At 38.7% G+C, this 16,110-nt stretch overlaps 1 protein-coding gene across 1 annotated transcript in view; it reads right to left on the bottom strand.

The window, feature by feature from the left end:
* Nucleotides 1–16,110, bottom strand: part of LOC145994405 (ATP-binding cassette sub-family C member 4-like) — a 123,802-nt gene that overhangs the window by 11,857 nt on the left and 95,835 nt on the right. Inside the window, exons 18-21 of the mRNA XM_083130528.1 lie at nt 14,748–14,871; nt 10,155–10,325; nt 7,986–8,110; nt 6,132–6,377 (exon numbers count right to left, since the gene is read on the bottom strand). Coding sequence (XP_082986654.1) covers nt 6,132–6,377; nt 7,986–8,110; nt 10,155–10,325; nt 14,748–14,871 — 666 coding nt within the window. The remainder of the gene's footprint in view (nt 1–6,131; nt 6,378–7,985; nt 8,111–10,154; nt 10,326–14,747; nt 14,872–16,110) is intronic.

Here is a 16,110-nt window from a genome sequence, read left to right as displayed (position 1 = left end):
CTGCCAGTGTCACATTGTCTACCATCGAGAACCTAAAGTTTGAGTGCTTACCCCACCCTCCATATTTGCCCGATCTCGCACCTTCCAATTTTCACACCTTTGGCCCACTGAAAGATGCATTAAGTGGATTGAGGTTCCAGAATGATAACAAAGTCCAGTCAGCGGTGCATGAGTGGTTACCCACGTGTCCAAAATAATTTTCTTCCTATGGAATCAGTGCTCTTATCAAGTGCTGGCATAGGTGTATTGAACTACGGGGGAGACTATGTTGAAACATAGTACTATAGTTCTTTTGGTGATTGTAATAAATATTTGTTACAACATATTTCTGGTTATATATTGAATGAGCCTTGTATTTACAATTCCTGAATCTTTAACAACCCTGTGATAGTTATAGATCCAGGAACCCATACATTCTAATTGGTTCCGTAAGATGACTGGAACCTTTTTTTTCTCACACAAGTTACATTCGGTCCAAGTTGTGTACGGTTTCATTTCAATACGGAAATTGGACCCTATTTAAACTGATCTGGAAAAAAGGTTACTGGACTGTAGTTAAATTGATCTGGATAAAAGGCTCCTGGACCAAATTGAAATACTTTTAAAATAAAATGGATCTTTATGTTCCAGAATCTATTTATACTTGCTGATTCTCTCTCCCGGATGAGAATTGAATTTATTTACAATTCCTGGACTTTTAATGTATCAGAAGGTATCAATTGGATTTCATTTACCATGCTCCATTTTTGCAGATTCTAATTATCCAAAAAGTTATGAAAAATTCGAACTTTCCATTGATATTGTACTAATATTATGTGAAAAACTGCATTTTGTGATTAAATAACAGGTATAACAGCAGACAACACAACAGACAGGCCAGCAACAACAACACACCTAGCGGCCATCAGCCTAACAGCCTGCGAAATGGACTACTACAAGTTTCAATGCGGATGGTGACAGTAGCCACCGAAATTAATCAAACTAAATAAATAGGTATACAGATAAATTATCACTTCTTGTGTATTCATATATTAAAAGGTGTTCTTACATTCTGATGTAATTTTTGAATACTTTAAGCAAAACTCTCGTAAATTGATGCTTATAACTGGAGTGGAATACTCGCAATATTTTGAACAACTTTTAATTGTTACAATTTACAAACATCCGTATTGGTGGGTATTGTTAGTATCAGTATGGGTATCGGCTCAGCCCAGGGGTGCCAACAGGGGGATTCATGATGCGCCTGCATTATGGGAATTTTTGGGGGGACACAATTTTATAGTTTAGCTACCATTTCTACATATCTTCACACAAAAATGGGGCGATCGTTTCATTTGATTGACTTGTTATTGACTTTTAGTTATGGTTATTATGTACAGTTTCTCTACCTAACTGTGGCTAATCGCAGCGATGGAGTTGAAATGAAGCACCACCACTTATGCCTTTAGAATCAGTTTGGAAGAGGCCTCCCCGATGGCACACTGGTAGCGTCATTGCCTTGTAATCAAGGGGTCCCAGGTTCGATACCCAGTGGAGGCACATAGTGGTTCGGATCCCACTTTAAGTTGTAGGTCCAGTCTTGATTTACCTTACTGTGCATAAAGTGGACTTAAAACATCAAATCAAACCAAATCAGTTTGGAAGAGGGCGAATGCGCTGTTTGCATATTCAAGCAGACAATATGTTAAAAATAAGGTTCAGTACATTAACAATGGCAGTGAACCAAGGCAGTTTTTTATGTTTGTGTTAGGAAACATGAATGAACTGTGCTTTTTCTATCTTGCAATGAAAGGTTTCGAATATTTGGCACCTTTCGATTGTTGGCATCTCGGCCAGTGGTAAGCAATGTCTGGTGTTTTTCAGGCACTGCAGACTTCAGTCTTAGTGTTGGATGATTTCAGGCACGATTTGTTTTGCTTGCAGTGGTGGAGATTGGGGGGGAGAGGGTGTGGGCGAAATGTTCCCCCCCATTTTTTGCAATTTTTGCCCCTGCACTATGCTAAACCTAATGTACTAAGGGAAAGTAAACTGTCCTCCCCCCCCCCCCTTAGTTTGAGCACTTTGCTCCCCTAATTTTGGAACCCAATCGCTGCTATAACTGTTCGTTTGTTGTGTTCCTGTGCTACTGGATAATTGTATAATACTCTCAGTTTTCGTTGTCTACAGCTTACTTTTATTGACTATGTAATTCAAAGGTGAACAGGTGAACATTCATTCCAAAGGGTCTTACAAGACAGTTCAAATACATGTGTATGGAGTACATGTGTAATACCATTCATCACCAAGATAAGTGGAAAAAAAACTATGAACTTAAACATGAATATAAAACTAAAAATAATCTTCCCATAAAGTACAAAACTGTGGAAGTTAAATTTGGAAGTGGGCCTTGGCAAAATTACACCAATGACAAAAATGCTTAAGGTTCAGGACCAGGTTAACAAAATCAGCCTCGTGAGACACGAAAACACGACAGGCAATTATTTTTAAAGTTTTTTTTTATGCTATCCTTCCTGTTCACATGGTTTGATTGTAAAGTGTTTCTGAAGCTTTGCAATGGAAAACATTATTAATATTGAGTTATTTAACGTCGCTTTTTTACTTTGTGGTTAATCGTGATGGGGAAGATGAGATTGAGAATGATAGAAAGTTCAGGTACACACGTCACGATGGGTTCTGAATAAGGTATGGATCTGCAGAAATGGGTTAAGAATGGATTTCTTAAACCATACCGTGTTGTTCTCCAGTTTTCGACCTTTCCAAATTGCAGGTATTATATAAAATAAGTTGACAAATTGCTCTGCAGAATGCAAAATGAGTGTAATTAGAGCCATTAAAAACAGACTGTGCTCGTGTATGGCTGATAAGTGGTTAATGTCTACCTTAATTCCATCCTGTGAGTCCAATATTTTAAGACTGCAGCCAATTGAGGAAATTATCAATAAGCTTGCTGCAACATCGTCAGAAATTATTACCATTTGTGTAAAATGTTATTTCAATCAATGTCAAGTAATATACAATAAACATGCAATTGTCTACATTGTAAACAATACCTAAAGTAAACACATATTGCTTAAAAATGTCTCTGTTAGACTGTTCCGCAAATTTTGTCTGAAGAAAAAAATTTGAGCAAATAATTCGGCATAAAGGGTGGTATGTTCTACCCATTTTGGGGGGAGTGTGTCATAGGCATTTGGGGGGATAGGCACCCCTGGCTCAGCCTACATATCTATAGGTGTATCTCTCACTCTGTGCATGTGTGTGTACAGGATAATGCTCTGGACATTACTAAAGATGCAAGAAATTAAACTTGAGATTTCACACTGAAGTGACAGCTGCACAAGCCTGCATTTGATTGGTGAAATCCTCAAGTGACATGCTTGGAGGTTTTAGTGTGAAATAATCCTTAGACATTGTAATTGAAAAAATGGTAACACAGACTCAACAAAAACGATTATACAGTATGGCCAGAAATGGGGAATAATGTATGGCCAATATTTAAGTACATGTTGCCTTCATCTGTTGACAATATTTCAACCTGCTAGTGTTGCCATCTAAGGTGATATGCCCTTAAAATGTGACCCTTTCAACTAACCCACATATTAGACTGTCCAAATTTTGGTACATATTTTTCTCACACAACAGTGGCATTCTGGAAAATTTCAAAGCTGACTTCCGCAAATTATTAATTTATAGAATTTTTTGTAGGGAGTAAACTGATAATAGTAAGCATTCAAAAATATCTCAATGGATGAGGTTTTATAATGCAGAAAAGCCTGTGTAAATATCTCTTACAATTTTCATGTTATAAGTTTGGGTTGCATGACTTTTGAAACACTCTGTAGCAGTGTGTATACACATGGATATTGCTTTTATAAGGACAATAACAAAATTAAAAGATAACTTAACACCTTTATAACAAATAAATAATATGTGATTTTCCCCACATTTATTGCTATTTGGGCACATATTTGGAATGAAAAATAGGGAAGGATGAAAACCACCCTGTGATAATCCTAATATCAGAATTATCATTCTTTAATCTCACCTGATGAAGAACTGCTTGAAACATTTGAAATACTGAACATAAACAAAAAAAATATGTGATAGAAAGACCAATAAAAGTGATAGGGAAAATCACCTAATTTATTTATTCAGGATAACAAAATATCAGAATTTTTAAAGTAAGTCACAGAGTCAAAAATCGTATTTTTTTTACCTCGAATATTGACAAAGTTAGATGATTTTTAACCAGATCAACCTTGATGATTGTGAGACAGAAAATATGTGACACGTAAAGAATTATATATTAAATTAATTTTATAATACTTCATTGCAATATTAGAGCTCCCATATATCCTAATGATTGGCACTCTTACCTTTGGTGCACATGGTCCTGGGTTTGATCCCAGGTGAGAGCTTCAAAATTTCGACGTTGACCCAGCATCGTAAGGACAATTAGAGAGCTATTTGTAAGCAACACTAGTGAACTCTGATCTCAAAAGCCAGAAAACAGCAGCAAAGTGACTCGATGCACTAAGCTTTCATCGCCCAATGAAGAACTGCTAGGCAGGCCTTGGTTCTCAATGGGCTGATTGTAACAGGGGGTTTGTTTTCTTATTGACAGATAAGGACTATCAGTTAAGAAATCAATCACATAGGGCCATACCAAAAGTAATGAGCAACATTTATAAATAAATTGTCATGATATATTATTGAAAAACCAAGCACATAACCTTAATATACAGTCTTTCATATACTTTCCCAAATAATCTCAACTTCTTTGTACATATTTTCCCACTGTTCTGGAAGTTTTAATATAAGAGAACTCTGTTCCAGCCTGTTGAAGGCACTGATGCACTTCTTTCTGAATTGCCTCCACTGTCTCATAATTTTGGCCTTGCATCTGATCCTTCACAAAGCAACACACATGGTAATCTGATGGTTGCAGATCAGGGCAGTAGGAAGGGTGTAGAAGAACTTCCCACCCGATTTCGTCAATTTCTTCTGCTGTGAAGAGAACTGAGTGGGTCCGATCATTGCCATGCTGGAGGATGATCTTTCTTCCAGGACATTTATCACACAATTCATGATAGAGCTTATACAGTGTCTACATATAACAAGCAGAATTAATGGTTTGCACAGGCTCAAGAAAATCTTCCCAGCCTCCTCCTTGCATTCAGTTGATACTATACAAGGGCGACTGCTACAAAGCTGATCTTGGATGCTCGTATTCCCACCTTTAAAATGTTTCACCCATCTTCTAACACTCCTAGCATCGATGCATTCATTTCCATAGGTACACAAAAGTCTCTGATGAATTTCTGCAGTTAGGATTTCCTCTTTAACTCGGGATCGGTCATGCTCGCTGTAGTCACATTGCCGGTTGCGGGTGAGCACAGTGTTCACCCTTGCTTTCCAGGCATATTACATCAAATTTTAATTTTTTAAAATTTATTCTTTGTACTTGTAATGATCTGTTTATTATAACCCTTCTTAATCATTTCATTTTTGTTTCAAAATGTTTATTTGTTTTCAAATAGCGTAGTATACATCGTCGAAGCCAACAAGTCTCAGCGTTAACAAAAAGCGCATGTTCATCTGAGGTAGTTCCACCTGATCTCCAGAAATCAGATATCATATAAAATCACTTCGACACTTTTCAAATTTTCTATTAACATGACAAGAACATATAGGTACGAAAACTCACTAGAAACAGGATAGATGTATTGACTAAATAATGCACAAATGTAAATAAAAAAAATATATAACATAATCAGTTGCTCTGACAACATTATTTCCACAACAATGGTCTCTCTAATAATGCTGTTTATGTCATCTTATAAAAATGTGATCGCGGGTTAAGGAGAAATTCAATAACAGCATGCTGTCAAAACAAAATGTGGTTATCTGCCATTTTATTAAGAGTAATACTAGTCACATGATGAAAGCTACTGTTGTCTTGTGACGAAAGCTACTGTTTTCTTACAACAGTTAAACATACACAACAGATGCCATACACTACACTCATTCTTCTGCTGTTACAGATTGGCCCGCAAAAAATAAATGCTCATTACTTTTGGTATGACCCTCGTACTTCCAGCATTTTCAATACAAGAATAAACTCCACTCACCTGTTTTAGAGCAGTGACAAGAGTCTCATCAGAAAATTCATTGTGAGGATCTAAGTTCCTTCGCAGAGATCCTGTGAATAAGATTGGTTCCTGAGGAATGATGGAGAGCCTTCGCCGAAGATCATGTAGCCCGACCTTCTTAATATCAACCCCATCAATCCTTATTTCCCCTTCCACCTCAATCATCCGAAACAATGCCTTCATCAATGAGGACTTCCCTGCTCCAGATCGACCTACGATTCCAATCTGAAATAAAATGACATATGATGACTTTAGAAAAGTAATTTCATATAGTTCTTGCATAAGATGTGATTCTTCTGCTATTCTACACTGCAACTTTTACATTAAACTACATTTACAAGCCTGCAATTATTTATTAAGCTTCCACATAAGTAGGAGATATATCACCAGCTGATTACTATTTTGTCGTATGTCCATCTGCATTAACTTTTCAGGAGATCTGATTGAAGTTAGATTTATGTGGATTTTGAATACGTTACAAGATTTGCACAAACATTTCATTATTGATAATTCACACCACTTAATATCCAGATATATTGCTTCAGAATGTGATGCTTTAACATGTATAGAACAGGATAACATCATCAACTCATTTCTAACAAGAAGAGCAGATATGAAAAAAACAAGCATTTAGCTGGTGATATATTATGGATGAACTGATATGAAATTTTGGCTGACACTGATAAAACAAGATTTTCAAATATCAATGACAGATATTCAACATATTTTTTTTTAAGGGAGATATGAAATGTGACTGGCCATGCAGTCTAAGGCATCATGCTTTTGGCTCCAGCTAAGGGATGCATGCAGGTTCGAGTCTCCTGCGGAAAGCTCCCCGTTGTGAGGAAATTGGGGAGCTATGAATGAGTTGCATGACCCGGTCACGGAAACTACAAAATGACTGGGGGTTCGTTGTGGTGACCACAACTGGTTGGATGATCTCGCACCTCGGGTCAGTGAGTGGGTAGGATCAGGTGGGAGTGTGGCCGACAGATGGTAGGTAGGCTCTTAATGGGCTATTTTGCCATGGGTGATTATGAAATGAGTCCTCCACCATGGCTTTCCGGTCTAAGGCACCTTGCTTTGGACGGCGGCTGCAGGATGGCATGGGTTCGATCCCTGGTTCAGTCTCCGGAAATTTTCAGCCTGTGTATAGGGCTGGAGGCAACCCACCATCGTGAGGAAATTGGGGAGCTTCGAATGAGTAAGCGTAATCTGGTCACGTAGACCTACTACAATGGCTGGGGATACGTCGGGCTGACCCACCGACTATTCCAATCCTAGTTGAAGATCTCCATGCTTAGAGGTGATGAGGGAAAGCGTGGGAGGGAGACCGGCAGCCGGTAGGTAAGCCAAGGCCCTTCATGGGCTGTTATGCACAGGATTATTATTATTATTTTTTTTGATTATGAAATGTGAGATTACACCCTCTATTTTAAGTAATTTCAAAAGTGGAAGTGTCTTCTGCTATATTTAGTCACAAAGTCATGCAAAATTTAATGAAAAAATACAAAATGAATACTTAAATGCAAACTTTGCAGTTTATTTGCTGCCTCCATTAGTACAGGTCTCAAGTATATAAATCCAGGCCTGCACTGACATTAAGACAGTATTTAAAGTTACCTGAAACACTTGTTCTCTATTGTTGATTTGGTTTATTTCACTTCGCTTTTCTGTCACTTTTGGCTAATCGTGAAGATGGGAATGAGTGATGATATGATAAAATTGATGAAGGGAAACTCACAAAGAACACCCATGCCTAGGCTGGGGTTCGACCCTGGGACCCCTGGCATCACATGTTCTCTAGTAGCTACTATTAAAAAGAAAACATACCTTTTCACCTGGTTTGATACTGAAAGACACATCTTTCAATGCTGCATTACCACTGCTATAAGACAGTCTTACACAGTCAAACACAATTTCTCCATTTTGTGGCCAGCTAGGAGACAGCTGAAGTTCTGAAAAGATTCAAAGTGATATACTACAAGTGCAACAATGGAAATTCCTACAGCAAATAAGATTGACAAATAATTTTTAAAAATTTCCCAATTCTCTGGGAACAAATATAGCAACAATACCATAACCTTCTAGGATGAGAGTCTTTTCCACACTAATATCGGGCGTTATCAGCCTGATTATTAGACAACCCGAGAAACACTATTGTTGTGCTGGATTGCATAGTAAGGGATGTCTGTTTGTGCGGAATTTAATATCGGCCGTTCTTTTATTTCTACATGTCACACCTTCCCTAGGGGTGTCTTACCCCCAAAATATTCTTTCCAGATTGCAAGTGATACGTGTACCAAGTTTGGTTGCAATTGCTCCAGGTGTTCGAGAGTTATGCTTGAACAAACATATATTCACACACACCCGCACATGTACATCCATTTTTATATATATAGAAGTTAGATGGAGGTTCATATTGTGAAATATTTATATAGGCATACGTTCAAGAATAAAATATATGATAAACTTCTTACCTTGAATATTTAATTTGAACAGGAACTCCATTCTTCTCTTGCCGACCTCCATGGCAAAATGCTTATTAGCACAGTGTGGTACAACGGTAGCAGTCCCCAGGTTCAAATCCAGGTCTGGGCATGGGTATTCCTTGTGAATGTCTCATCATCATTTTCATCATATTGTCACTCATCCTCATCATCGCAATTAGCTAAAAGTGGCAGAAAAGTGAAACTAAATAACAAACTAAATCAAATTCATTCTTCTCTTCTTTGGGATGGCAGAGGGGTGCATATTTTCAAGATTTGAAGCTTATTCTCATACAAAAGCCAAGTAAATTGTTTCGTCAGTAGTTTGTTAATTATGTCCCTTATTATCGTTCACTACATGACACAAGCACATGTCATTAAAAATATATATATATAATTCACTCACTCATTCACTAAATGCACAGTAAGTAACATAATCTTTTAAACATCCTTCAAAGTGAGTTGCACTCGCAATCATAAGCTAGCCTTTGTCATCTTTCCTGATCACCTAGTTTCCTTCCCCCAGTTCAAACCCTTGTCATCATTGTAAAGCATGGCCTCTTGTTTCTGCATGTGTTCAATGGGACAGTGTTGTTCTTGGCCTGGAGGACAATTTTCCTGTGACTTGTAACCCTTTTCCCAATCCTGTATTATACTTTCATTTCAAAATTTCGCTTTCCTGGTAAAAATCCCATGCTGGTTAGCAATTGGCATCGCTGTAAAATGAAGACTTCCCTGTCGAGTGGTCTGGCTAGAAAGCACCCAAATACGTTACGGGTTGCCTCCAGACACTGGTCGGGGAAGAATCTAAAAGAAGAAGCCCGTTGATAGCTTAAAGTAAAGGTGCCCTTAAACTACTGTTTTCCCCCATGGTTGTTATTTGAGAGTGAAGCATCAGTCACATTTGCTAATCAATTATTTTCTGTATTTAGTCTGGGCTTCGGAGATAGCCTAGAATATACACGCCTGTTTATTTCTGATATGGATACCCCCATAATTTAGATGCCACCTTTTGCTACACACTTCATAATGCCTAATGAGTTCTTTCTGCTTTCTTCACATTGTTGATAGCAACATCAACACGCCAAAACACAACCATATTTCAGATAGGAGTCATAGCGGAGCCACAGACAAAAGGACCTGTGCAGAACTGCATGTCCTGTGCATTATACTTGCACGTAGATGGGAAGGGCAGAATGGAGCACAGTTCTTCATGGCAGGAGTTGAATGGATGGAGGGGAAGGTGCACAAAGGCTTGGCCGAAGGTTTTTATGTTTGTGGTCGCTCTATACGCATCTATTATTACACCTGCAAACGAAATTCCGAGAGAGTATAAGCATGAATGAAAATATCCCACAATTTCTGCAACTGTCAGAGGCCTGGGTTGCGCAAAGAGTTTGCACCACTGGGTGACAACAAAATTTTCGATCCAAATAACTAAAGCTACTTAACCAGATGAATATTCACACAAGGACCTATGAAACAGTCACGAAACGTACAAGAGCATACTAACCAGGCAGAGTAGGTGCTTGAGGCTCCTTGTCAATAGAGAAATACCCGATGACCCTCTCCACAGATGTCATTTGGAGCTCCATCTCTGCTGACTGCCTCATGCCCCACTGAAAAGTTCCAGTCAGGAACATACACTGAGTGATAACCAAGGCGATGGAGCCTGCTTTCAAATCTTTCGTTGAAGAAAGAAGAAACAGAAAATATTTCAGTAAAACTATTTTCGTTAGGTGACCACATTTGTTACAAAATTACCAATGCTAATATAAATACTCAATACTTGTACTCTGCAGCAAATTTAAAATTGCAGGGTGTTTCACTCACTCTCGTCACCTGATTTTCACTTATAAAAATCAAACTATTGGTCATAATGTAATGAAATTTGCTACGGGCATACCTTGGTGTGTGAGAAACATGGTCTCTAGTTCTTGTGTGGACATGTGTGTGGGTCTTGGCGATTCTGCAATTAAATGCCAATCGTACAGATGTGTGCTTTCAGTCTGAGTTCTTGGCACACCTGACAGTGGCTCGTGTTTCTTTGGGTTCAGCTTCTGGCAGTTTTGGATGTCCTCCTTCATGTTCCCGGACCCCAAACTGTGCAATATATTGTCACTGGCACACCTTTATGGACTCTGTTTTCCAGTACGTACGAATGATAAACACACACTGTTCCACTGAGTACCTTCTCATACTGTACTGCATTGTTACTGTACTGTAATCACGAACCACTGATTGTAAGCACGAACTTTCAACTGAACCCTAACAAACACAAGCCACTACCACGTGCGTCACAACAGAAGGGCCAAGAACTCAGACTAAAAGCACACGTCCGTACAATTGGCATTTAATGGCAGATTCGTCCAGATGCAGACACATACCTACACCTGGACTAGAGAGACTGTGGCGCCATCTCCAATGACATCACCGTGCTTCTCACACACCGAGGTATGTCCTTAGCAAATTTCATTACATTATGACCAACAGTTTGATATATATAAGTGAAAATCAGGGGATGAGAGCAAGTGTATTCATATTGTTCGTGGGGGACTAGGGTTGAGCAGATAACAATTTGAACAGATACCGATAACAATGCTGATAATCCTACAAATCTCCATTGACACCAATACTTGAAAATTGTAACAATCAAAAGTACTTCCAAATGTTTATAAATGTTAGTGTTGGACTGAGGGGAAATTTAGGTCGATACCAATAGAGTACCAATATAAAATTTACAGACATTCAACCAATTGGATATAAAATTCCAATTGGTCCTTGAAGAACCTAAATGGTTCATTGACCTCCTTAATAAATTGTATGTTACAAGACGATTGAAATGCAAAAGAAGCTGCATATTTAGACATTTACTTTCATAAAAGTAGGGCATGTATACAGCATGAGCACAAAAACACTCCCTGGTTTCAAGATGTCATAAAATTAATAGTTACTTGAATATTTTGATAAAATTGATATCCAAAGCTCAGTTAACTCAAAATATTTTAATATCTTTCTTTTCAGAATCGCTAGTTGTGAATTCGGTAGCTAGAGGGCAATAACATCGAAAATGGCGTTCACTCCACAGCAAAGAAGCTGGTGCATGTTAGAATTTGCCAAAACAAGCAGTGTTGTGAGAGAGCAGCATGCATTTAAACGGAAGTTTAATGTTGATCCACCTACACACAAATCCATTCTGCAGGGGCATAAAACATTTGTTGAGAGAGGATGCATTTGTGATCAAAGAAAGGAACATTCTGGCCGACCGTCCATCTCTGAGGAAATTATGGAGCGTGTGTCAAAAGCCTTTCTACAAAGTCCCAGAAAATCAACACGTCAAGCCAGCAGGCAGTTGCAGGTGCCACAAACTACCGTAAGCAAGATTTTATGGAAACGTTGGCATTTTCACCCGTACTGGCTGCAATTGGTTCAAAAGTTATATACACAAGACAAGGTAAAGCGACGTGAGTTTTGCGAGACTATCCACACTTTAATGGAGGACGATGAAACCTTTCTGACAAAGATCATTTTTAGTGATGAGGCGACCTTCCACTTGAGTGGAAAAGTGAACAGGCATAATGTTAGGATCTGGGGAAGCGAGCATCCGCATGCCACTCTTGATGTGGAACGTGACTCACCCAAGGTGAATGTTTTTTGTGCAGTGTCAGAGCGTCGAGTGTACGGTCCGTTCTTCTTTGAGGGGCCAACAGTCACAGGTGAAAGCTACTTAACCATGCTACGTGACTGTTTAATTCCTCAACTTGCTGCAGAGAGAGGTGACTACATTCTACAACAAGATGGAGCGCCCCCACACTGGCATGAATCTGTATGCAGCTTTCTGAATGACAACCTCCCACACCGTTGGATAGGACGAGCTGGACCCAATGATCAAACTCTATGCAAGTGGCCCCCATGATCAATGGACATGACAGTTTGTGACTTTTTCCTTTGGGGGTTCGTGAAGGACCAGGTCTATGTACCTCCACTACCCACAACCTTGAATCATCTTCAGGAACGCATCAGTACAGCTGTCAACTTCATCACACCGGATATGCTTGAGAAGGTGTGGCTTGAGCTGGATTATCGTCTCGATGTTTCCAGTGTAACAGGTGGCGCGCACATTGAACATTTGTAATTCCAATGAACACCACAAAAACTTTATGAGTTTTTACAACTACTGTGAACATTTCTGTAGAATACTACATTTGGTATTAAAGTTATACCCTTTCAAAACCAGGGAGTGTTTTTGTGTTCACGCTGTACGAGGGTCACTATTTATATTTTGAGCCTTGGCAACACTGATTGAAGTTAGGCGCGATTTGACATTTGCACGGAATCGTCTGGCATTATTGACCATAACGTACTTCAAATGTTTTGTCAATAGCTTCATTTGTGTTGTTTATGTTGCCGTGGAGATTGCGCGACAACAATAAAATGGAATTAACTCGTGAACATTTTCGTGCGATGATTTTTTACGATTTTCGACGTGAATTATCAAGACAAGAGTGCATCGATCAACTTACTTCCACATTTGGCGATGAAGCCCCATCCCTTGCCACTGTGAAACGCTGGTATAACGAATTTAATCGTGGCCGCCATTCGCTCACCGACGAGATTCGCGAAGGTCGTCCAAAATCTGTTGTTGTTCAAGAAAACATTGATGCTGTGCAAAACCTAATACTGCAAGATCGTCATTTGACATACTGTGAGATTGAGGCAACCAGAGGCATTAGTTCCACCAGCATATATAAAATATTACATGATCATTTAGCTGTGAGAAAGGTATGTTCTCGTTGGATCCCACACAATTTGACAAAAACTCGCGTCAATTGGTGCAAACAAATGCTCAATAAATACAATCGTGGTGCTTCAAAAGACATATATAAGATTGTAACAGGTGACGAATCATGGATATATGCATATGAGCCGGAACGTAAACAGCAGTCGACTGTATGGGTGTTTCAAGATGAACCCAATCCAACAAAAGTTGTTCGCGCTCGAAGCACATCGAAACAAATGGTCGCCTGTTTTTTCTGGAAAACTGGTCATGTGGCAACTGTGCCTTTAGATGAACGGTCAACTCTGAATGGTACACAACAATTTGTTTGCCAGAGGTCTTTGGTCAAATACGGGAAACAAACAAACGCCGTCGGATCATTCTTCATCAAGACAATGCCAGCTGTCAACACATCTCGTCTAACAACCGACTTTATGAACAGTCAAAAAATCGAATTGATGGGTCATCCGCCGTACAGTCCTGATTTGGCACCCAATGACTTCTTCTTGTTCCCGAATGTCAAGAATAAATTGCATGGACAACGATTTTCGTCGGCGGAAGATGCCGTTGATGCGTTCAAAAATCATATTATGGAGGTGCCTCAAAATGATTGGAAAAACTGCTTTGACAAATGGTTCGAACGAATGCAAAAGTGTATTGACCATAAAGGAGAATACTTCGAAAAACAATAAAGCAGTTTTCAATGCCAAATTACTGTTTTTTCATTGTTAGGCTCAAAATATAAATAGTGACCCTCGTATTATATGTTAATATCCATAAAAATGATTTCCAAGCCCCAGAATATTGCACTAAATTATTAACTGATACACTGATTAATTAATACATTTATGAATTCATATATTTTCCATTGGAACTATATCATAATAAACTACTATCAGAGTCTTGCTTAAAGTTATTAATTGAAGAAAATGCATTTCTTCCCAAAATGTTATTGTGAAAATAATGAAGGTTATTCATTTTACATAATTTTCAGGATACTTAGACTTTGTGAAAGTATTGTGTTGCACTTTTGGAGGTTCTGTGAGACACTTTGATAAAGAAAAGCATGTACAGTACAGGTCTCTTTTACATACAGTACACAGTACTACATACGTATACAGTACAAGAAAACAAAAAAACAAGAGAAAATGAGAAAACACTCGTAATATAAATACAGTACGTGCCTTTTTTGAGTGTGTGGATAACTGACATTGCGGATAATTGGCATGCGGATAAACAACGTTCTACTGTATCTAGAAAAACTTTATCAATAAATGAAGCAAGAAAAAAATGCATTTTCCAAACTTCCGGATTCTACTTATGACCTACCTTGATCATAAAAAAGGAAGCTGTAGGTGATGAGAGTGAGAGCAATGATGCACAGGCTATCTACCCACAAACCAAATGCTCTGTGAACTGCCAGGAGGACATAAAATGGGCGAGAGTTTCGGTTCTGAAAGAGGCAAATAATTTATACTGGTATTATCAGTACACAATCAATAACTACAGATTTCAAAGTGTAGCCAAGGTGTATGGAAAAACATTAAGGAGTAGGAGGATACTAATACATGACTACAAACTGAGCTTCCACAATGATATAGTGGTAATGTTGTCATCTTATAATGAAGAGGTTCCCTACATTACACATTTTTAAGTTAGCAATTTATGTGCCATAAAGTAACTGTAAAAGTGCATTAGAAGTAACCAGTTACTTCGAGAGACTGATAATAAAGATAAATGAACATTTGCAAAGGAGCACCCATGTCCAGGCTATACTCTGTTCCAGAAATCTTTGGAGCAAGTGTACGAAAACACATCTCTGTTCAAACGACCGACCAATGAGCTCATGAGAGGGGAAGTGAGTGCATCTAACAGCTGTTTGCAGCAGGGTGCACAGCTTCTTTTGACCCACTTTGCTCCACAGACAGAGTATAGGAAAATTTGGAATGAAGATCATGAACTGCCTACTCAAAGTGCAGATAAAAATAAGGGGGGGGGGGTGATTCCCCTAGCTGTTCAGAATACCCCTTTAATCCTCTCTTTTCCAAGTACAATGTGGTAAGTCAGTCCCTATTTCAACAGTCACAGTAACACTGAAGTGAAGAGTGATCACGTTCATCCTCTTGAAACATTACCAAGGAAATCATCTTGATCAATTACATCATGTGACACATTGCTGCATTTATTTTTGTGCATCATGCCATAAAGGCACATTTATGGGATGGGAGACTGTGGGGATGGGGCCCCACAAAATCTCTCTCTCTCTCTCTCTCTCTGTGCCATTTTGGAGGTGATATGATCAGCACCATGCTCCAGCCACCTTTACCCCCTTCCCATTTATTTGAGGCTAAGTGAAACCCAGAGCCACTTTATGCAGGGACAAAGGTGGAAAATTATGATTTTGCTGAATGAAGAAGCCTAATATTGTTTCATAACTTCAAAACATAATCTGTAGAAGTAATGTAAGTAAAGGAACTTCCCAGACACAATGCACAAGAAAAACTTGGTGCTGAAATGAACGTTTACTGTATTTTCTTGCAACTTTACTGCTCTTTGCCATATTATTCATTCTTAAAATGCCCAGGTTCGATACCTAGTAGAGCCACATAGTGGTTCAGATCCCACTTTAAACAGTAGGTCCAGTCCCGATTAGCCTTACTGTGCATAAAGTGAACTTAAAACACCAACTCAG

Source organism: Lepisma saccharinum, chromosome 10 (assembly GCF_977018435.1).
Source record: "Lepisma saccharinum chromosome 10, izLepSacc3.1, whole genome shotgun sequence".
Taxonomy (NCBI): Eukaryota; Metazoa; Arthropoda; class Insecta; order Zygentoma; family Lepismatidae; genus Lepisma; species Lepisma saccharinum.
The sequence above is the reverse complement of the archived record's forward strand: the minus strand, read 5'-3'. Positions and strand labels throughout refer to the sequence as shown.